This window comes from Oreochromis niloticus, linkage group LG13 (assembly GCF_001858045.2).
Source record: "Oreochromis niloticus isolate F11D_XX linkage group LG13, O_niloticus_UMD_NMBU, whole genome shotgun sequence".
NCBI classification, from domain to species: domain Eukaryota; kingdom Metazoa; phylum Chordata; class Actinopteri; order Cichliformes; family Cichlidae; genus Oreochromis; species Oreochromis niloticus.
Window position 1 is genome coordinate 20,434,681 of NC_031978.2, and position 23,080 is coordinate 20,457,760.

Sequence of the window (23,080 nt, forward strand, 5' to 3'; positions counted from 1 at the left end):
CCATTATGAAACACTGTGCGAGTCAAATTAACTAATGGATTTAGACTTGGAAATAAGGTTTGAATGCATTTCACATTGCCAATCATTAATGACTTCTTTCACAGATGTGAGAATATTTCTGTGCTGTTCTCCTACTTTATACTTATTTCAATTTGTCTTAATGGCCATCATCCAAACTCATTGCCAGTGCCTTCTCCTTATGCTCAAAAAAGCATTAACACATGACCCCTGTTTTATACACAAAATGGAATCTGCTCTGTGAAACTGATTCTAAATTGACGGTTAAGTGTTTTATCCACATTCATACAAGTTCCTAGAGCAGTTTAATGCATTTCATAGCTGGGCTTGAATTTAAATTATCTGACTCTTATTACATTAGTCAGCTGTATCACTGTCCTGGCCTCCACTCAAACCTGCTGGACCGTGGACTAAACCGTGTCCATCTGTCAGATGTGATATGACAGGAAATATTTTTGGTAAGCGTGGAGCAATGATGCAACTCACCGCTGTTTCTCAGTCTAAGAAAGCACTGAGTGGCATAATCAGGGCACCAGATTCAAAACATTCTGAAGTTTTTCTCCCACATGTCCATAGTGTGAAGATATATTGATTTCATGCAACAACAAATGCAAGAAACTGAAATAATGTAATCATTCCAACACGGTCAACAACATCTTCTTGCTTATTACCATCCGAGTTATTATATTTTGTTTGGTTTTTTTTAAAATTAATTTACATGCATGCTCATTGTAAAAGATGACCTTTATTTTGAAATAATATCAGCGTTACTCGGTGTGAGATCAAAAGGGAAGTAATTAAAAATAAAACTTCTGTTGAGAGGAACTTGATTGTTTTGACTGAGGGAGGAACAGCTACACTAAAAATGTGCTCACATAAAGTGCAAAGAACACTTGTCGGTAAAAAGCTCATTTGAATAATCACATCATTTTCTATTAGAAATCTTAAGGAGCATGAGTGAACCTCTTAATAAGAGTATGTGAATGTTGGAAGCATCATTATTATGTTGAGGACTTATGCAGAAATAGAGTGCTAAAGCAGCTTTTTTTTGGAAAATGTGAGCACAAAGGCTCGGCAGAGAGGGGGGGCATTTGGCTTTTGAGCAATTATTTGGAGATATAACATTAATGAGTTGCCTCTGGCTAGAATCAACTTGATTGGCTGCTGGTGGTGGTAAAATACAGGAGCCTACCTGGGAGAAATTATTATGCCAGAGTGGACTCTCTGTTTTAAATTTTTCTTTTTTTTTTAATGTCAAAATTAATTACCGCTTCTTTAAAATGTTTTTGCATTTGCCACTGCAGAGCTGTTTTCAAAAAGGAATCAAGATATGATTCGATACCACATGATTAATACATGGGACTTTCTAATTATCCCATCCGTGGCCAGTGCACTGGCTCAGCCAGCCAATGGCAGTGATTTCAGCTCACACACACAGTGCCTTAGTGGCCACGTGGCCGTTTTTGATTAAAGGAATGGAAAGTTTTGTGGCTCCATCAGTGAAAGCTAAGTGGAGAGCATCTGGCTGAGTAAGATATTGCGGCATCATTTCGTCACTAATTTATGGCAGCCTCTTGACACCTAGATAAATACTGGCTGTCACCACTGTATCGTCCTGTGTCCTCCTACTTTTAGTCAAATAACCTTGATTGGAAAAGGCTGTCCACTGCAGCAACTTGTTCTCCCTCCTTGCAAGCTAACAGTTGGAGGACAAAGTGAAGCTTTGGGACATGCAAAAAAAAAAATTAAACAAGGTCTTGAAGGTGGACTGCATCACGCTCTATTGTCTTTTTTTTCTAGTTGTCTACTGTGAGGCTGCGTGTCATGGTCGAGAGAATATTTTGACAGTAATAGTGATTAATTTCAACTGCACACACAATAGCTGGAAATGCTCATTAATTTCTTTGCAGGATGTTTATGTTGTCTGACTTCAATGGTTTACTTAACGCTGAACCTCTCATGAACGCATTCAGACGTAATGAGCGATGCAATAAATCCCTCTTATGAAAATGAACCATACAGAATACTCTTAGTGCAATGAATCGCTGTTCAGAGGCGTCGCTGTCCGTAATTACTGCTTTATTTGCGCTGCGTAGCCCCATCAGGCGAATGCAAAGCCCCATTTACCTGCAGAATTACCCAGAACTCTGAGAGACAGTCTTCCCAGCACCATGTTGTGTTTCACAGTGTGCCCTGTGACTAAAACCACAAACACGAATAAACATGCACGACCACTGCTGCTCCCGACATCTGGTGCTACGAACAGGCCTCTTTGCAAAAACGGCAGATCTTGTGGTGCTCTGTGATTTCATGCCCGCTGCAGGATCATCCCAAACACCTAGATGCACCTTCACTGTCAGAGATTTCACTCACACATGGAGTCTCGCCAGGATTCAAATTGTATTATTGGCACAGTACAATGAACAATAGAGCTTCTGCATCAATGGTAGGATTAGCCTCAGATTCCCCTCGCTGAAGCACTACCTGACTGGGACTGGATGTGATACCAGGTAGAGAACAGTACAGCTTTATCCTCCCCTTGTAATGCTAAGGCCTTTTCTGTTGATCCTGGGTATTTTCCTTGTCACTGCCTTAGTGCACTGACTGGCCTTTTATGGCACCTCAGCAGGGAGGTGCCATAAAAGGAAAGCGTGATTAAGGAGATTACCTGTCTAGTACTTGTCAGGTGCCAGTTGTAGCTTTGGGTTTGTACTTTGCAGCAAATGAATGCATCAAAAGCCCAGTTGGCCTGGTATGGCTGACAGATGACCTGCATATTTGCATAATGATTCAGTTTCATGTAAAATCTACCTATTAATTTATGAGAGAATGCAGACTCTGCATGTTGAACTCGAACCACAGGACTGCCCTTGTGTTTACTTTTGAATGACAGTGGCGCAGGCTGCATGGTTATGTTCATAATTTCATCTAATATGCAATGTTCAAGCAATGCTAATAATCTGTATTTTCTTGTTTTTCTGTAGTCGCCAGCATCCAGAGGCTTCCAGCAGTGTCTGTGATGACTGACATTAACTTCCCCATGAAGGGTCGTAAAGGCATGGTTGACTGGGCCAGGAACTCTGAAGATAAAGTGGTCATCCCAAAGGGCCTCTTTGTTTCCCAGTCAGCAGGTATGGGACTATATCACCGAGTCATCTGCTTGTCAAATACGTCTTTCTTCAAGAATCAGAGGCACATAAACAGTCTCCACGTGCAAACTCCATCTGTCTTAGAATATATACTCAGTTTATACATATATATATTCTGTCAAGCTTCAGAATTACAACCTGCAGCAACACATCTTAAATGTGCAGGGAAACTGTAGTAGAAACGTAGGATTAATGCTTCATGAATACACAATGATGGATTCACTGGCCACTGCTGAAAATTGGAAAATATATATCTCCACATCTCAGCAGAAGTGGAATGGTTTTAGCTGAGTTGCTTTGTCTGAAAAGTTACTAGACTTTCAAACAGACACATCTGTCTTCTGAAGAATGTTTTTTCCCTTTAATGTTTATGCTTCACCACTCCTTGTTTAGAAAAAGTGAAATAATGGTACAAGCCTCTGAACAGAGCCAGTTTGCTTGCCTGTGCTTGTTCAGTCGCAAGAGTTTTCCATCAGCTCAGCATTTGTAGCATCCTCTCAAACAATGCCAGTTGCCACTCTATACTGCAATCTAGAGCCAGACAATTTGGTTAATTGGTGTAATCAGTCTTATCCTAAATATATCAATGATAACAAAACAAGGAATTGATTAGGATGCCACATGCTTGACCCAAACCAATTCTGCAGTGGACTTTGGCACATCTCTTACTGGACAAATAAAATCAGGTGTTAGTTAATGTGATTTGTTTGGAAATAAAAACACACCTTCAGGTTTTATTGGGCATTTATGTAAATGATTGTATATTTAATGAGCTAACACCTAATTTGCATATATAAAATGAACTTTAGAAAACTTGCATATACACAAATACATTTTTTTAATTCAGAGGCTAATCCATACATCTGTTTGCCCTGCAAAATATGCTTAAAATGTTTTTTTTTGTGGCTGATGACAGTATTTTTTTACTTAAAAATTTGCAAAGCATCATCATTTGCAGTAGTAATAAAAAAGGGAATTCTATCTGACATGACAGCAGCCTTAATCAAAGCTTTATTTCCTCCTTCAGATATGGAGGGATCGCCTGTCTTCATTTTGGGAACGGTTCTCTACAAGACTCTTGGACTCATGCTACCTTCACCAAAGTAAGGGCAACATTTCTCATTGTCTGCGTTTTCTGGTCTGCTAGCAGGAGGAAATATGAGACAGATTTAATCCTTTGGAAGCTGCACAGGTGTCCATTTTTATTCACAGTAGCAGATCAAGTCTGAAAAACATGCTGTGCCTTTGTCGCTCTAGTGTCCCTGAAAGTTCCACTTAATACATTGGATAAAAATCTTATTTTGTCCTTCTTACAAACAAATATTTGCATTTTGCTGCTGGTTTTTTTTTTTTTTTAGAGCTCTGTGTCACTGTAGCATGCAATATGTAGTTAATTAAGGATGACATTAGTGTCTGGAAAAGCAGTGGGATGTCCCAAACAAACACCTGGTGTCAGACACCAATCAACAAGTCCCTGGCAGCAACGTCCCAAGGACAAACCGGTCATTCCAGCACTGTTCGGGCCAGCTGTCACAGAGAGAGCAACAGCCCTGTGGGTAGATGCAGAGAGGAGGTTATAATGGGACACTGAATTGTGTCCTCTGCAGACAAACATGAGGATAAGCTGATCAAATGGCAACTCTGAAAACAGAAATACCAGGCAATGTGGCTTTTAGTGTACTCTTAATTAGAGAGGCATCTATGTGTCATGTGTTTATTACATTTTAAAATAAGTACAGGAAACAGACATATGCAAAAGTCAGATGACAAATTTGAATTATTTGCTACTCGTCATTATAGACCTGCTACATTTTCAGCTCTTTTCTTCATGTGGATGACAATTTTTCTCCCTGGGGAAAAGTACATACTGATTTTTATCTTCATTTCAAAATATAATATGTTCTGTCAACTATACCAAAGCTGGATATCCCATTGAAACATGACTATGATGCTAGCCTGTAAAAGCATCTAACACAAAGCATCTTCAGGTGAGCTTTGTAGACTCTGTTTTCTAGTTTCTTTTCTTTTCTTTTTTTTTTTAAACATAATTACTGCCAAAACATCCTGTATAGCATATCTGATGTCTAATGGGCAGCTCTTATAGTCCTCCTTTACTGACTATAATATTCAGGTTAGTATTCAGTGCAAGCAGCATTAGAGAAACTATGCTGCCTGACACTGAAACTTGAATTTGAAGAACTCGCACTCTGAAATGTAGATCATTAGATTAGCAGGCAGAGAGGAGCTTTAAATTCAAAAATATATGCACAATATCTTCCCTAAAACACCAAATCAGGTTTTAATACCAGCGTGGCCCTTAAGCCTCACTGACTCTAAAGTTATACCTAATCCTTTAGTATTAACAGTAATTTTTCAGACATTATAAAAATGCTAGAATCTAGTCTATGATGATGCATGATGTTATTCCTAATGAGGGATTCACTGTAACTCGTTTGTGTCTGTTTGCGTAGGTATTTGGCTACGCAGGATGAAGGATTATGGCCATGCCACCTACTCAGACGTGTTTGTGTGCAGTCCTCCAAACAACCAACAGCATGTGGCCCAACAGGGGTTACACTATGCGTAGTTTGAATGTTGATCAGTTGAAAAGCGGGCCTGAACAGGAAACGGAGCTTTAGCGGAGCTCACCACATAGAGGGAGACGCATGGAAAAAAAATCATCAAAGATTAAATAACAGCATGAAAAGAGCAGACGCTGGCAGCAGTGGACAATTTTCATTGTTTTCAGCACTGGGGTTCACTTCAGCTCTTTATACAACTTTGTCTTCTCCTCAGCTGGCTGAAGGAGCAACAGCAGCACAATTGGGAGTAGCACACAGAGTAGTTGTTCTACATATTTTTGACCCTTGATGGCTTTAAGCAGCTACAACATGGAGGTGATGGTCTGCATAGCTATGCGAGGCCCTTCATAGGACCAATGCACAACCATGCCAAGGTCTTGAGTGCACTCGAAAGCTTAATTTAGCATGCTTGAAGCACAGACAGTATTTCCACATTTTGAAGTTTCAGCATTGGCATTTTGGCTGCCTCTCTGTTGTTGCTTTTTTTGAGCTGGATGTTACCTTTCATGGATGAAAGGATGGAGTGCTAATTGTCAGTGGTTAGCCGTTAACTCTTAAATCCAAAAAGCAAAACAGAAAACTAATAGCACACCAGAATTTCAGTCATCAAAACTGAAGCACAGACTTGTAGGATGGTCTGTACCAGACAGGAAGTCATGACATTAGTCAGAGAATCTATTAAACCTACACAAACAGCTCACACATTCAGTGCAGGGATCCAGTTTAATTATGTCATCCAGTCAGCCCCAGCTGCCTGTGTGGGACAGCTGTCAATCAGTGCGGCCACATCCCAAATTCAACTATGGTGGATGAGTTAGAAAAAGAAAAAAAATCACCCGACCCAGCATTGTTAGGAGAGGGCAAACTGATTTGTTTGTTTGTTTTGTTTTTAATAACAGCTTCTAAATATTCTTATTAGTGCTGTAAAATTAGACAGACTCCCTTTTAGATCCATGCTCCAGTGGCACTTAGGGGAAATGCAGTTTCTGCACATCATTGTCTTCATTTTTCTGCTCTGGGGGTTGCCCCTCAGTGTAAATTCATGCACTGTGCTAACACAGCTAAACTTAAAAATAAGCCACACTGATGAACAACACTGAAATGTTAATTGACAAGGACATCTAAGAAGCTCTTAGTATAAAGATCACAACACATATATGTAAATATGGCTACCTATGCACAAACATTGTTACACATACAGCAATTATTATCATCTATGTTTGTAAAAAGATTTATTATAAATTATTATAATTCTTTTGGTATTTTGACTTGATCTTCTCCCTGTGAATGCGATGTTGAGCATTTTGTTTGCGTTTGTTTCACATGCCATGTTTACAGTGAAATTTTGTTCGAGTCTTGACTAAATTCAGAATGACACATTTGAATAATTAATTTTGTAATTTTCTCACATCTCTGTTTGATTCAGGAACCACACAGTTGTGAACTCCAAGGTCATAGCTGTGACTGTGAGACCCGAGCCCAAGGCCACTGAGTCCCACCTGGAGATTGAACTGGCTCACTTGGCAAATGTAAGCACAGTAACTAAAATGTTCATACACAGATGCACAGTAAATACTGTATATAGTTTGGATCTATAGTTTATTGACCTTCATGTTCCTTTGTTAACACTACACAAAGAGTTTTTGTTTGCTGGCTGAATGTTCTACAAAGACCACAGCACGTATCATCTCCCATTAGCTGACACACAATGGCGGTTAATTGGCTCGATAATTAATTTGCAAGCACCCGGTGTCGGGAGAGAGCACTACGTTCAGATAATTACAAGGACAATCCCTTTTTATGATCCAGCCCTTTTTATTCATCTTTGAGATAAAGTGCATGTAAGTCTGAACGTGTCAGCAAATTTGTGCATGCGTGTGTGTGTGTGCACGGTAGTGGAGTCCAAACCTTTTTTGTGTGATCTATGAAACACATTTTCAAAAAAGCTAAATAAAAGGACAAACATGCACTTGATTTATGATAATGATGATGGTGGTGATGAAAACAATGATGAGTTATCATCGTAATTTACCAAACATTTTGTCCTTTTCCTGCCTTCCAGGGAACAATGAACCCATACTGTGCGCTGTGGGACAGCACCATAATGTAAGTGGGCATGCACTTTCACTTCTTTTCACTTTTGTTGTTGTTGTAGGTATTCATTGTTTTCCGTGTATTCAAATCAGTTCATGTTGAGAGTGTGTTTTTTTGGATAATTTCCATGTTCAAAAATCAGGGTGATACATTTTTCTGGGTGAACCATTACAACATTAATAGAACTAGAAAGAAACTGCATTAAACCTCATTCAGAGCGGACAACATGGTAGGCCAGTTGTAAGTCATATGATTTTAATGCTTGGCTGTAAAACTCACACGTGTTGATTTAAACCTGTGTTCATACTGACTTTGAGTCAATGATGGTGAGGTCCTGAAGTTGCTGTTTAGTGAATGTCATCATGACTCCATCAAGTTTTCTATCCGAACCTAACAGGAATCAAACAAATTTGAGTTACTAATACTAATGAGTTACAAAATACCGCCTCACAGCAGTTGAGACATTTATACCATACCAGTCCTTTACAATAGCTTGAGTGCATACAAAACTAAAAGGCAATTGGCAGCATGCATAGGCTTCAGCAGACATCTTAAAGATATTCATTTTACCAGCAAGTGCTGATAAAAGTCACTGCCTAAGGTGCTGTAGCATCAGTCACAAATACTGCAGAATTATATAACGTATCAGGAGGGAAACTCCCACAAATTATGAGGACACAAAACACAACCGCTTTACCTAAAAGAAACATAGCAGCTCATATAGAATGCTTAATATTATGGTGCAGAAATGTGACACCCCATAAGAATACAACAAATATTACATTTATGTAAAGCCAATGACTTGAGGAACATTACATTTTGCACTTTTGTTTCACGATTCTATCAACAGCCACACATTTATACACAATTCATGCTTATCTGAATGAGCTGTTTGCTGCTTGATGCATAGTCCTCCAAACTGTGTCTGTGTTTGAGGTTGTTGTGCCATTTGTGTTGATTTGATGTCACCTTCTCTGCAGCAAACAGCACAGTTAACATTTGACAGCAGTGTTCTCATCACAATGTCCCGTGATTTCCCATGTTGGAGCACTTCCACTCAAAATTTTCTTCCTACTTTAAAATAAGACTTGTTCATGGTGTCAGTACGTGTTAATTAGCCTCAAAAAGACATCAAGAATGATTGTCCCTGAGGTAGTGTAGAAGGCCAGGTAGACTGCCTCGCGGCTGGAAAGAAAAGAAGCATCACATAGCAGGTGGGGGGCCAGGGCAAAAGAGGTCAGATGGATGGCCTGAGGGCTGGAAATCTTCTGAGCAAAAGAGTTTAGAGGGTGGCTGCAAGGCTAGGGAGAAAAAAGATGGTTGGAAGAGTTGCCAGGAAACTGAATCTACAGGTTATTATGAAGATGACAAACAAAAAGGGCAAGGACAGACAGGACGAGATGAAAACTGTAGAAGCCATGCACAAAGGATTATAGGCACTGGGCAGATATTTATGTCAGGTTAAGAGCTTCTGAGTGCTGCACCGATAGAAGACTTTAAACCAAAGAAGGCACTAGCTTGCTGTTATAGGTAGCACTCACAGATGATGGCTCGAAACAAGAAACATCTTCCGGTAGGGCCAGGCAGGTGAGAACAAGAACTGGTGTGTTGCCATGGAGACCAAAGACCATGAGGACAGACAGAAAGCTGATGGCTGGTTTAAAAGAGCGATGGCTGGAGTGAAGAAGCTTCAGTGGGGTGACCTGGAGATCCACAGTATTGTGATTGGTGGGCAATGGTTTTGATCCAGGACAGGTAGACAACTGGGATGCAAATACTTCTGAAGTGGCAGCAAATTAAACATCAGTGAGTCTTACATTGACAGACACCAGTCTTAAGACCTGGAGCAATTGGGGTAGTGGCCAGTAGTCATGGCGCAGAGAAGACAGGCTATTGAACATTTGAGGGATGGACATCTCACTGGGTGTTGGCAGGGGCGGCTGATGGATGGTTGGGGTGGCCGATTGAACAGCTTAGGCGGCTACACAAGCAATTACCTGATGAAGATTTCCAGTGCTGGACATCAAAAAGAAAGAGAGAGAGAGAACTCTGGTGGCTGTTGGGGCAAATGGCAAGGCAGGATCCAAAGAAAGATTTGCTCCTGGGTGGTTCAATAAAAGTTGATAAACTTAAAAAGAAGCAGGGCTGGATACTGCAAACAGCAGGCAAGTCAACTCAAACTGCATGAGGGATTTACAGGCAACAATGTCTGCAATGGATATCATCGAGTGGGCGCAAGCCAGCATTTCACATAATGAAGAAAGAAAACATTTGGTGTACTACAATAATGTTGTGGTTTTGTCTGCATTTGTCTGCATGTGTTATAGGAAAAACAAGACTTTTCCTCCTTCTGTCGCATTTCTGCTGCACAGCCACCGTTTGCATCATCCACTTGGGCGTTACATGTGTCTTTTAAGCTCAACAAAAATACCAGAATTATTATAGAAAACTACTCGAGCTTACCTGAAATCAGTGGAAGAGAAACCTTATTTTTTAGAACTTCAACATGGACAGTGTTATTGTTTTTTCTAAAATAAGAATAATAACACTCTGGATGGATCATGTTTTTTAGAACGTTTGTTCATTTTTTGTGTATTTTTATGGTTTTTACCTGTAACTGGATGGAAATATATTTAGTAGAAATATATTTGATTCCAGTTTCACTTAACTGTGTAAAACCTAAGAGCAATAGTGGATGAACAGAGCTCTGGCAAAAGCATATATGAGCTTGTTACTTTCACTGTGAAATAGCATCTGAATTGTGCACGGTCTGTCCTCTATCACAGTATTTGAGGGCAACTGGTCTATTTTTGAACAGCAATGATACAACTGGGACAACTCAGCTACATTCTCTCTGTCTGACTTTCACAAACCTAGTGTTAAATATCTAATTTTTTCCCCCATCCTACATTTAGTAATTTTAATCATAGCACCACTGAATGACTCCATGGTATGATAATAATTTCATTTTCAAACATTTGGCTCTTTCTATTATCCAATAGGATCCACTCTTAGGACTCATTGGGGGGGTGATGTGCCATCTGTCAGCCATGTTGGTTCAAACCAAATGAGAGTACTCACTTTGACAAGTAGCAGAGAGAAAATGTTTGCAAGTGGAGAGCTATGGTCCACGTGAGGTTTATGTGAGCACTGAGCTGGACTTTAACATAAACTACACGATCAAAGTATTTTTAAATAAATGTGCTCAAATCTTTCAGAATAGGCTTTATTTATATGAGACTTACCAATAATGAAATGTTAAAAGTGACTATAACTAACTTCAACTGTAATATTAAAGTAGTGACCAGAGTATTAAACTGCTTGAAAACACTGAGGGCTCATTTCACGTTAATATTATGGAGGCCTATAGGTGAATCTGCTGCAGTTGGCTAGCTTTGAAAACAACAGAGAAATATAAACAAACACCACACACTGAGTTCTAAAATATCCAATATCTTTTTTAAATTTACTCTTCCGGTCTCCAGGTCCACAGCACTGAGTGTAAACATATCAGATGCATACACTTTTATTACTTTTTCAAATGTCAATATTTTTTTTTCTTTTTTGCTTTCAAATAACCTTGAAATTACCAATATCCCACCACTGTGCCAAGGGAACAATATAAAGTGCAACCCAGTGACTTCAGATCAGTTAACTTCCCTGTTGTGGTCAAAAATAAATATTTAGGGAGAATTAATCTGCCAGACAACTCACTTCACCTTATCCCTAGCCTTCATAAATAACATTTTAACTATATACATATATATATATATATATATATATATATATATATATATATATATATATATATATTACTCCATCTTAGAATATCTTAGAAGTGATATGTCACTGTGAGTCTACCATAAGGTCTGACTTGTCTCTTTATATTGCTACGATATAAAAACAAACTAGTTGTAAAACTAGACGGTTTTCTTCCTTACTGCCCCCAAACTTGTAGAAAAAATAAAAATGCAGAATGACGATCCAAGCTAGTTCAGGCCTTTTGACGTTGCCTTGCAATTAACTGCTTTTAAAAATCCTCTGATGCTTGGGAAGCAGTGCATAGAAAGCCATATGAGTGTCTTTTTGACATTTTAATCGCAGATGCTTCAGGACCCTTTCTCGGATTATCAAACAGAGTCTCGTGGAAGCTAAACATCAAACGGATGAGAACATTTGCAGATCCTTAAATAAGGATTCACAAGTCAGCATCTTGGCCCTTCATTAAGACATCTTTAAAACAGAGAATTTCACTCCCTTTTATTTCACCCTGAAGGTTATTTTATTGTTTAATGTGTATACTCTAAGCAAGACAATGAAGTACCAAATTATTGTTATTTAAATATTAAATCATGACTTTCTAGTCAAATATATTGATGGATAAAGTCTTTTTTCCTAGCATGCAAAGACACGTGCTTGACATAAGTTTAGAATAAAACAAAAATAAAGTATAGCAAGGACTCGAGTAGTAAAATGTGTTTTAAACAATTACGTGTAAAACCAAAACAAAACCACTGATTACAACAGAAAGCGCTTTCAAGGCTCGTCTTTAGCTTTTACTGAAAATTATGCACCTCGTTAGTTTTATCTGGCATTTCTAAGTGCTGCACAATTCTTAGCAAGAATTTACAGAGAGCACTCCACTTCCTGAGAAATTAAACCTTGTTAATCATTTAGATGTTAACGTGTGAAAGCAGCTGTCACTGCTTCGAGTTCTACAAACATCTGGAGAAGCTGAATTTGAGCCAAAAAGGCTGCACCCTACACTCTCCAACTGCTCCAAAGCCTATGAATCAAGAGAAACCTCTGCAACAGCAACATTTGCTTTCCATTTGGACATAAAAAAAAACCCCAGCAGCTTCTTGGCGGTCTGTCTTAGTGCTGAATCAAAATGTATCTACTACAGCAACAAAGAAGATGCCACCATCCACAAGTTTGTCTGTGTGGTTCAGTGGTAGTCATTTACTCCATAAGCTGGGTGAAAGCTGGGACGGAGCTCATGCAACCACGCCTAACCTAGTTTTTGAATATAACATTAAATCTGTGACAAGTCAAACAGTAACATTACTGCTAAGAGAGAATTTACATTTACTAATAAACTTGTGAATAATGCTGTATCTGTTCACTTCAGTCATGTCCACAGTTAACTCTACCTGCAGCATAATGCCATGTAAAACTCAAAATCACTTCTTACTTTATCTTTCAGTTAATGCAGTATTTGATTTTAAGGTTTGAGGGTTTTTAGGGTAGTTCTTTTGTTGTTGTTGTTTTGAAGAACTCTCCAATGTGTCTGTGAAGGTTCTCAGTCATCTGGGTTATCGTAGTCTAAGGAGCTTGGAAAGAAAAGCATCTGGACTTCTTTAAGTTGCTTGAAGACGTTTCACCTCTCATCCGAGGAGCTTCTTCAGTTCTAGGGTCAAATGGTGGAAGGTTAGAGGATCATTAGGGGGTTCATTGTCCCTCTCAGTGGGTTTCTCCCACAGAGCTTAAATCTGGGACTCTCCACCATTTGACCCTAGAACTGAAGAAGCTTCTTGGATGAGAGGTGAAACGTCTTCAAGCAACTCAAAGAAGTCCAGATGCTTTTCTTTCCAAGCTCCTTAGACAACTCTCCAATGGTTTCCCCTGTTTGACGTCAATCTTATTTGACATTTTCATATCTGAGATCAGCAGCTGTCAAGCTTTTTCACAGCATAGGACCACAAAGAGACACATTTGCTCCATAGACTAGCACTTCATCAGATTAAGTCTCAGGGACCCATGTGGAAAGATTTATGTTGATTTTCGAGGGCTGCTTTTGAATGGAAACTGTTGACGGTGCAGATGTAGAGACAATAATGGTGAAAGCGCCTTTATATCTGGTGGCTGAAATCAATGGCGAGAAGTGACAGTATGAGTGATGTTTAATAATTCTAATTGTAAGCTTTAGTCAAGCAAGGGCTCATAGTGGACTGATAACGACTCTTAACTATGAATTAGTTCACAATAAAAGGTATTTTTGCATTTGTGCATGGGCCAGAGGTTGGGGTAATGCACATGTACAGACAGTGAAGTATGGCATGCAATACTAATGCACCAGCACCTTGCAGGCGATAATTCCCTGATACTTTATGCATGCAGGAATTCTGTCTGACTCCATTTTTATTTAACTTAGATAATAGATGTATTTTTATATTCGTATAGATGACCAAAGAAAACTTGTGTACTTTCAATTATGGCTGTCTGAACTTACAGTTCACAACACAATTTAAATTTACCAGTCACATAAAGCTTTAATATTGGTATTTAACACCAAACATTGGACAGTAGATACAGTGCAGTATAGTGCAGACAGTCGTGGATGCACTAAAGGTCAACTAAACTGAGGATAACAGGCAGGCCATTAAGCCAAGCTCAGCCGGATGTGCTGGTAGATCACCTGATAACAGCGCATCTCAGTTCAAATGATACCCTTTTAGGCATCCAATTGTCAAATCTCATAGGGAGTATTATTTATGTTGCTTTGGGCTGCATAGAGTTGCTGCATCTTCAAACCACTTTGCAACCCATCACCACCCCTCCACCTTCATGCTGTCTCTGACTTAATCAGTTTTCTGTCTGTCACTCATGCATGCTGTTTTGTACTAAGTGCTTTCCATCAATCCATGCACTTTTTTAACCACTTATCCAGTTTAGGACCACGGGGATGTCTGGAGCCTATCCTAGCAGGCATATGACAAAAGGTGGGGTAAACCCTGGACAGGTTGTGACTCCCAGAAGAGCCAGACTGACAAATAAAAATGATTGCTGACGGGAAAAAATCTCTCTGTTACTATAGTGACCCTAATGAACTGTAGTGATGCCGGTTCCTTGGTGTATTTTATTGAACAGATACATGATACATCTTTAATTTGTATGCACCTGTAGGGTTAGTCACACCCTCGCTAATAAATACAAATGTCACGTTATCTTGTTTGTCTGCTTCGTTTTGAAGGGTCTTGTCCCACTCAGAGAATGTTAGGGATTAATCAGATTTCCCTGGTACACAAGAATATGGGCTCATTTTTCTTTTCTCTTCACTCAGTTAACACACGCAATGTGGCCCACAGGCTGATATAAATTGCCCATCATCAAGAGATCCAAGATGGATGGAATCATTTCCCAGCATTGCCCCCACCGTCCTCTGCCTGCCATTGTGTGTCAGTCTTTCAAGACTTTATAAAATTGCCTTAAGTGCATAGCCTAAGGCACGCTTTAAGCTCCCATCTCGGTGTCTGCCTAATCTAATGTGGGCATGCAAGGAATTTAAAGGTTTTTGCATCCCTAGAGAAACATACGGTGAGCCCTGCTTATGTGCAGTGTGACAAGTGAGGCTAAACAACTGCAGCTATGGTCATGTAGCGTGTACAGCAGCGCCACCATGTTGGCTTAATAATAATGATACAGATTTACTGTTTGACTTGTGCTGTAAGTATAATGTCTAAACATGTGGGTAAGGTATACATTTAGTAACAGGATGTGTAGAGGGGCTAAGTCTTTCAAAGTTAAGTTGTGGTTTAGCAAGACTCAAAGGTTTAAATACTGAATGTGCTTAAAACTTTGTGAGCTTTCTATGTAACTCTTGCTGTCACTTATCTTGCGGCTTGACACCGAACTGCGTAAAAACCGGAGCCCCATCAAGTTCTGTCAGAAATTTTAAGTCCTGTAAGTTTTGATGTAAAGTTGTCAATAGATCACTGTGTGGATATAAAGTGGTCAGCAGTTGAGATGTGATGAATGTCATGTCATCAGTCTTACTGTGGTCAACACTGACACTTTCTCTTGGGGATGTTTTATATTCTTGCGCCACCGAGCCCCAATAAGGTCAGGCAACACATCAAACGTGGCATACATAAATCCCCAGGCAGGGATTGTTCTCCTGTCAGCTTCCCCCCTGGCACAGAGGATAAGCAAACATCTAACAAGTCAAAAGTTAGAAACAGATCATGCCAAGGATTGAGTTTTCACCAGGGGAGAGATGGATTCATCCCGAAGTTACAAGGCATCACATATTGTGTCAGTCTGTCACGTCACAAGAAAGCCTGCATTGGAAAGTAGGTTTGCATTGGATTGTGACAATCAGTTTGAGCATGTAATAGCACCCTACTCGTTACCTTATGATACCTCATCACTCTCCTACAGGGATTACCCAAAGTGCTGAAAAGTGTGCACTATTGTTGTAAAATATGTGCACAGCAGTTTTGTCACATTAAAAGATTCTTTTCTAACCTATACTCTGCAGCTGTGCAAAGACATACTACAGTGCTGTGAAGAAGTATTTGCCTTTCCTGATTTCTTAGTTTTTTGCATATTTGTCACACTTACATGTTTATGTTGTAATATTAGATAAAGATAACCTGAGTAAATACAAAGTTTTTAAATCATGATTTCATGCATTAAGGGGAAAAAAGCTTTTTGAACCTACCTGGCACTGGTTAAAAAAACAATTGCCACATCTCCCCAACCCCACTCCCCTTGTTAAATCCTTAATTTAATGGAATTTACCACAATTTTTGGAAAGCTGAGTTCAATTTCAGCAGCTACACCCAGACCTGCTGAATCAAGAAGTCACTTTAGTCACTTTAGAACCTCTCTGATAAAGTAAAGTAGGTTAAAAGATCTCAAAAAGCAACACATGTCATGAGCTAAAGAAACTCAAGAACAAATAAGAAAAAAAGTCACATCAACCTTGGAAGGGTTCCTAAGGCGTTGGGACTTCATCAAACGATGGTGAGAGTCATTTTCCACAAAAAGAGAGAACTAGGAACAGTGGTGAGCCTTCCGAGGAGTGTTCGGACTATCAAAATCACTCCAAGAGTGCATCAATGACTCATCCAAGAGGTCCAAAACAACACAGAAAAGCATCTAAAGAACTGCAGGCCTCACTTGCTTCAATTAAGGTCGGAGTTTATGATTCAACGATAAAACAGAGACTGGGCAAAGGTGGCATCCACAGGAGAGCTCCAAGGAGAAAACCACTGCTGACGATCCCCAAAACCTCTGGAGAAATAATCTGTGGATTGACAAGACAACAGTCAAGTATGGTGATGGTGGTAATGTGGTATGTGATGGTAATGTGATGGTCTGAGGCTGCTGTGTTGTGTCAGGACATGAATGACTGTAATTGATGGATCGATGAATTCTGCTCTCTACCAGAAATCCTGAAAGAGAATGCCCAGCCACAAGTTTGTTCCCTGAAACTCAAGTACACTTGGATTATAGAGCATGATAATGATCTGAATATCAAATGCTTGATTGCAGTTGTTGCTGCCAAGGGTGGCACAACTAGATATTAGGTTTAGGTGGTAATTATATTTTCGCACAGGGCCAGTTTGGTTTGGATAGCATTTTCCCCCCTTAATAAATAAAATTATCATTGAAAACTGCATTTTGTTCTTGCTCAAGTTACCTTTGTCTAACGTTAAAATTTGTTTGATGATCTTAAACATGTAAGTGTGACAAATAAGCAAAAAGAAAGACATTGTGATATTGTGTACAGTTTCTCACTGGGTTCATATAGCTGTAAATATATTTGCGCTGGCTTAAACCAACATTAATCTTAATGTTGAAACTGGAACATCCGGAGAGCCACACACCTGTACAGACAAAAAAAATGATGGAAAGTCCAACATGTAAATTCAACATTTGACTACTTCTGCAATCATCAGCAGTGCGGTATCATAAAATCCTTCTCAGCTATCATCATATGACTCCTATTCCTATGCTAAACTTGCTCCATATTTCACCCACAGGTGCTTCTTTGGCCACTTTGGTGACTTGTAGACATGTTGTTTATATGCTTCAAACATTCATTTTGCACCAGTTTGGAAGAAATTAATGTTTCTAATATGACCAATTCATAGAGGTTCTGCTGTATGTATAAATACATATAGTTTAATTTATTTATAAACTGTGATTCAAATTTATAACTAAACTTTTTTAAGAACTGCTGATGCTAGCTTGATGAGTGGGTCATTCGCTTTTTTCTCTTTTATTCTTTCTTTTTTTTGTTTGTTTTTGTTTTAATTGGTTTATGTTTTTTGTTTTTGCATGCAGTCTACTGAAAAGCACATATCAGTTATTTACACAGAATGGTCACAGCCCAGTTAAGAAGAGAAGCAAAAGGGGGAGGATATCCGTTTATCGTTTCATTGCTGTGCACACACAAACAACCCACAGTGTTGGTTGGCCCTGGCTGGAAATTTGCAACTGGCTCCATGGTCTCTTCCAGGAATAATAAATATTGCTGCCACATTGATCAAATGACAAAGCAGGATTAGCTCGCACAGCAGCCACTGCCCGCTTAAACAAATCAAAAGCCAGTACGTCTTATATTGTCTTGAATCACTAGTATGCATCTTTTCCCCCTTTTTTTTCCTTCTTCTTGGCTTTATAAAATTAGTAGTACGGTGAGCAGAGCGCCTTGCAGGACAACAGGTGTTTGCTAGTGACGGCACGAAGCTCAAAGTCAAGTTGGGTGTTGCGGCAAAGGCTGTGTTCAGAATACAGCCTCAGTGATATTTAATCAGCGAGGATGGTATTTCTGAAGGCACAAAATGAGTCGCGGGTGAATGACAAATGGAAGAGAGACGCTCCTTTCATTTCACCTACTAGTGGTGTGAAGTGGGGACTGGCTGCAACCATTTGCGCTGCCTCCGCGGGGTGGTATTAGTTCTGCGGTGTTTTTTTAGGGGAGCGCTTCACGCCGGGGAGCGACAACTTTCGTGTAAAATGACTTTCAGGAATGACCCAAAAGCATCCTTTATTCCCGTCATATCACTAGACTCGAAGCCGAATAAGCAGACCTTGCGACGGCGTGCGTTTATTTTTTCACTGCATCTGCCTCCCCCTCTCACACCAGCAGAGAGGAACAGAGTATCAATCTGATGCTGTCCACCGTTTCCAGGGTGAAAATCCCCCTAAGGAAGCATTCAAAAGCTGCTAATTAAAACAGCTGAGGGGGGGGAAATCAGCCGAAAGTGGGGGGGTAAAAAAGAACAGGATAACCGGGGGGGGGGAAGAGGATTATAGTCGTTTGGAAAAGATTTCTAGAAGAATATAAAGCACGCAGAGAGGCAAACAGGTAAATATAAAGGCTTTTAACTTGTGCGTGAAGAGGAAATAACGCTGTTTTCTGTATCACTCGACTCGTTGGTATTTATCTGCGTATAGCGAATCAATCAGCACCGGTCTGCTTGGACAGCTCCGTGCGTCCTCCCCCTCCTCCGTCTCTGCCTCTCTATCTGCTCCAGCTGAAATGCTGCTCGTAGCCACACCAGAGCCGTGTCGATTAGTCTGTTCGCTTTTTTTCCCTTCTTCTTTCTCTCTATGAAACAATCTCTCCAGCTCTCGATTCATATTAGTAATAATTAAATAAAAACGCCGAAGCGATGTCGAGAAGTCCTGTGAAGTCGTGTCACCGCTGGAATTAAACCTCTAATTGCCTCTGCCTCCTCCTTGCAGGAACGATTCTTGGGGAGCCTGGTCCACAAAAGGATGTAAAACGGTGCTTACAGATGCATCCCATACAAAATGCTTATGTGATCGTGTATCTACCTTCGCCATTTTGGCTCAGCAACCAAGAGAAATAGTAAGTAGGCTATTGATTTGCTATTCGATGTGGGTTTCATGAGCTCATGTAAAGGAGAAAGGCTCCCTGTTCGTGTGTGTATGTGTGTGTCTGTGTGTGTGCTGGTGAGAATGAAAATTGAATCTTCGTGTGTGCTAATCCTGTTAAATAGTAATACAGTGGTAAAGGGGAGATTGTGGGGGGGAGTATTTTCTAGTTTGGGCATAGACTTAGATAGATAGATTGTGTATGGGCATGCAGAGGGGGAGGGTGTGTGCGTGCTGGTGCTTGTCTTTAAGTGTCTCCTCATCAATCACGTTAGGGAAGGGATAAAGATAAAGTTTACATTTTTTGGCTGCTGTTTTCTTTACTGACCTGTCAACAAAAAAAGCTGACAAATTCTTGCAGGTGAGATCTTTAAATTGTGTTTTGAGCACAATTGTGTGTTGCAATTAGACTGGGGTAAAGAAAGCAGGAGCCTGTAATTTCCTGAAAAGATAAAGTAATTAAGTCTGAGAACATGCAGTACTTACACTGTGGCCTTCCTCTCTGTCAGGCCTAAATCATACAGCATCATTTTTCTTGCTGCAAGGTGCTTATTTTGTCTAGCTTTGATTTACTGAATATGGTTTATAATATGGGAAACCGCATTAGTGTATGTGAAGGAAGCCTCAGCGGCTGGCCCTCGATTGGCCGGCCTCCTTGACTTCCAAGTGTGACTGAAAAAACACAGCGTAAAACAAAAACATTGGTTATAATTACTTCCACTGTTTATTCTCCTGCAACATGATCTCCTGCTACAATACATGGAAAGTTTTATGCATGTATCTAAACAAGCTTCAAGCCCACACATGCAACTAAAACCTCAAAGTAAATTAAGTCTCACTGTGGACTATTCATATTGGTGGTGGTGGTTGTTTTGATTGCTTCCCTCTCTGGGCAATAATAAAGATTTACTGTCCTGCATGAACCACATCCAACCTCCCACTGACTGGTTCGTCTTGCTCTGTCATCCCTACAGACCATGGAGTACTCAGGGGTCCCATCTGTGACATTGATAGTTGGCTGTGGCTTGTCTTGCCTCGCCTTGATCACATTGGCAGTGATCTACGCAGTGCTATGGAGGTAAATGCAACGCTTTAAGTGCATACAATTCAACCACACTATCATAATAAATGTCAGTTGTTATGTGATGTTTCATAATCAGGTGAAAGTTGATACTTTCTAACTTAAAGTCTGACTTTAAATCATAGAACTTTTTTGGTTAATTGTCTTCCCTTTTTTTTAGATATATCCGCTCTGAGCGATCCATCATCCTGCTCAACTTCTGCTTATCTATAGTCTGCTCAAACATATTGATCCTTGTTGGGCAAACACAGACCCACAATGTGGTAAGTGCAATTTAAGGATTTATTGGGCACAGATTCCAAAGTGTGGAGGTGCAGGGGTTAGAAAGATCCAAATGACACTTTACGCTCACCTACACCAGCTTTAACACAGCTCGGCCTTCTTAATTTTCATACTGGCATTTCTTTGAGCTCAACAGGTAATAGCTTACCATGCAAAATTATGCAGAGATGTGCACATTATCATGTAGAATGTGATGAGGTATTGATGATGAAAAGATATGCTACAAATGCTCCATCATATTCACCTGTTCCCAGTCAGCTGGAGAAGTGTTAGTCAAATTTGCTCATCTTTAAGGCAGAGATTTGAATCAATAATCAGTCCCATTCTTCATCAGCCAACTCTTATCTTCAAAATAGCACCTTTTGAACTCCAGATTTCTTTAAAGAATATCTTTTTTTTTTAAAGAATCTAGCAGTTAGAATTTTGCTGTGTTCAAGTAAATTATTCGTTTTCTTTTAGGTCTCACAGAAGCCTTTTATATTCATTCCAAATGGAAAATAACGTGTGTCTAATGCCTCCTTAAGATGCAGACCTACTCTGCCTTGGCTTAGAACCATACATATTACTCTGGTGAAACTTGAGACAACCCCCAATCTGTTGGCACTGAAACTACAGTGATATTCAGACACAGTTAAAAGTGCAAAGCAATAAAATAATTAACATAAAAGACTGTCGGGACCTTCTATATATTATAGAATTCCTTAAAAAGTCAAGATAGGTTGGCAGCAAGTAGTGTAAGAGCAGAAAGGCAGACATTTTGCACACCAGCACACATGGTGCATGGGTCAAACGCAGGAAATTAGCATTCTCTCCTGCTAAGACTGAATGTGGATTTGGCATTGCTGCAGTGACTCAAAAGCATTGCGGAGAGATAGCAAATCATTTTTTTTTCTTCAGATATCAACAAGAGCTGAATTTCTGATCAAGTCACGGCAGGATTCGAAAACCCAGCTGCTGCTGGAGAAGCACTTCCAGTAAAATGCGTCGTTTCCTTCCTCCTGCTTTGTCACTGGCCAGCGAACAAGTAGCTAATGTAAAAGATTGTTTGGCAAAAAAGTAGTTAGGATTTACAAGCTGCCCACACAGATGCCCTTCTCGGTCATTTGGCAGCACTACAGTGTGACACATTGTCTGATTACAGGCATTTTATTGTGTAACCACTTTCTCGGTATATCTTTACCTTTTGCGAGACACACACGGCTTTTTGTCCCTCGTCTCATTATTCCTCACTGTTTCTCGTATTCGCTTCGATTTTGGGGTTTTTTGTTTGTTTGTTTGTTTTTGTTTTTTCAGCTCATTAACAAGGCACATCTGAATATTCTCATATTGCAGCAGTCAAAGATTTTAGAATCTAAATCACAGACAAAAATCTTTTAAAAATGCTTGTAAAAAGGAAAAAAATGTGTCATAGAAAGGAGTATGGAGGTCTTTCGTTATTAGAGGTATTGCTGGTGCTATATAACATGAGTACTGACTTGCCACTCTTACCTTTTAGTACTTTAGGACCAGATGGGCCAACTAGTGTTTCTTACTACTCATAAATCAAAATACTCCCTGTTAATTTTCCTGAGTTCATCAAAAATGGAAATATGGATAACAAATGAATAAGTGAAGTAATCTGATAAGAATTTACAGGATTAATTACGGACAAAATGTGCTAGTTGTTAGCATCGTGACGCGAACCCGAGCTGGTTCATTACACACAGTCTCGTAAAATAACAAAAACAGCATCCGCACATAACAAGTTCATCTGTTTCCCTGCTGGCCCTCGCATCTCTGGCACACTGTAGTAGCCAAGACGCTGAATCCACAAAGCTTCAGGGCATTTTTTTAAAGCAGAGCTGATTTGAAGCCCTGTCAGATTTAATCAGGGCTTCAGCCATCTCCTGTCTTGATTGTAAGGACCACCACTTAACATGGAATACTCACTCGGCTTGCCTCTAATAGGATGTCTGTCTATGAAATCTGTAAAGAGATTAGGTGTTTTTCCCCCCAAAAATCCACTGACATACTGAAGATGTAATTTCAGCATCTGTTAGACTGACTCAACAAGCTACCTTGTCAGACTCACGGGGATCAAAATAAGCAGGGCTGACAGATTTGTTTGGAACGGGCCAACATTGTTATTAATACTGAACTTTGAAGCTACACAAATCAATATATTATTTTAATAATGGATCAAGGTTGTTGATGTACTGTTGAACCCACAGAATTATAACCTGGCTTAAAAATTCCTCTTA

The 23,080-nt window shown here is 39.7% G+C and overlaps 1 protein-coding gene across 10 annotated transcripts in view; it reads left to right on the forward strand.

Moving 5' to 3' along the window:
* adgrb3 (adhesion G protein-coupled receptor B3) overlaps positions 1-23,080 on the forward strand; it is a 116,592-nt gene that overhangs the window by 75,897 nt on the left and 17,615 nt on the right. For all 10 annotated transcript variants that reach the window (XM_025897516.1, XM_025897517.1, XM_019367017.2 and 7 more), the window contains 7 exons: positions 3,003-3,149; positions 4,195-4,270; positions 7,176-7,278; positions 7,812-7,855; positions 19,325-19,451; positions 20,452-20,555; positions 20,719-20,821. In XM_025897516.1, coding sequence (XP_025753301.1) covers positions 3,003-3,149; positions 4,195-4,270; positions 7,176-7,278; positions 7,812-7,855; positions 19,325-19,451; positions 20,452-20,555; positions 20,719-20,821 — 704 coding nt within the window. The remainder of the gene's footprint in view (positions 1-3,002; positions 3,150-4,194; positions 4,271-7,175; positions 7,279-7,811; positions 7,856-19,324; positions 19,452-20,451; positions 20,556-20,718; positions 20,822-23,080) is intronic.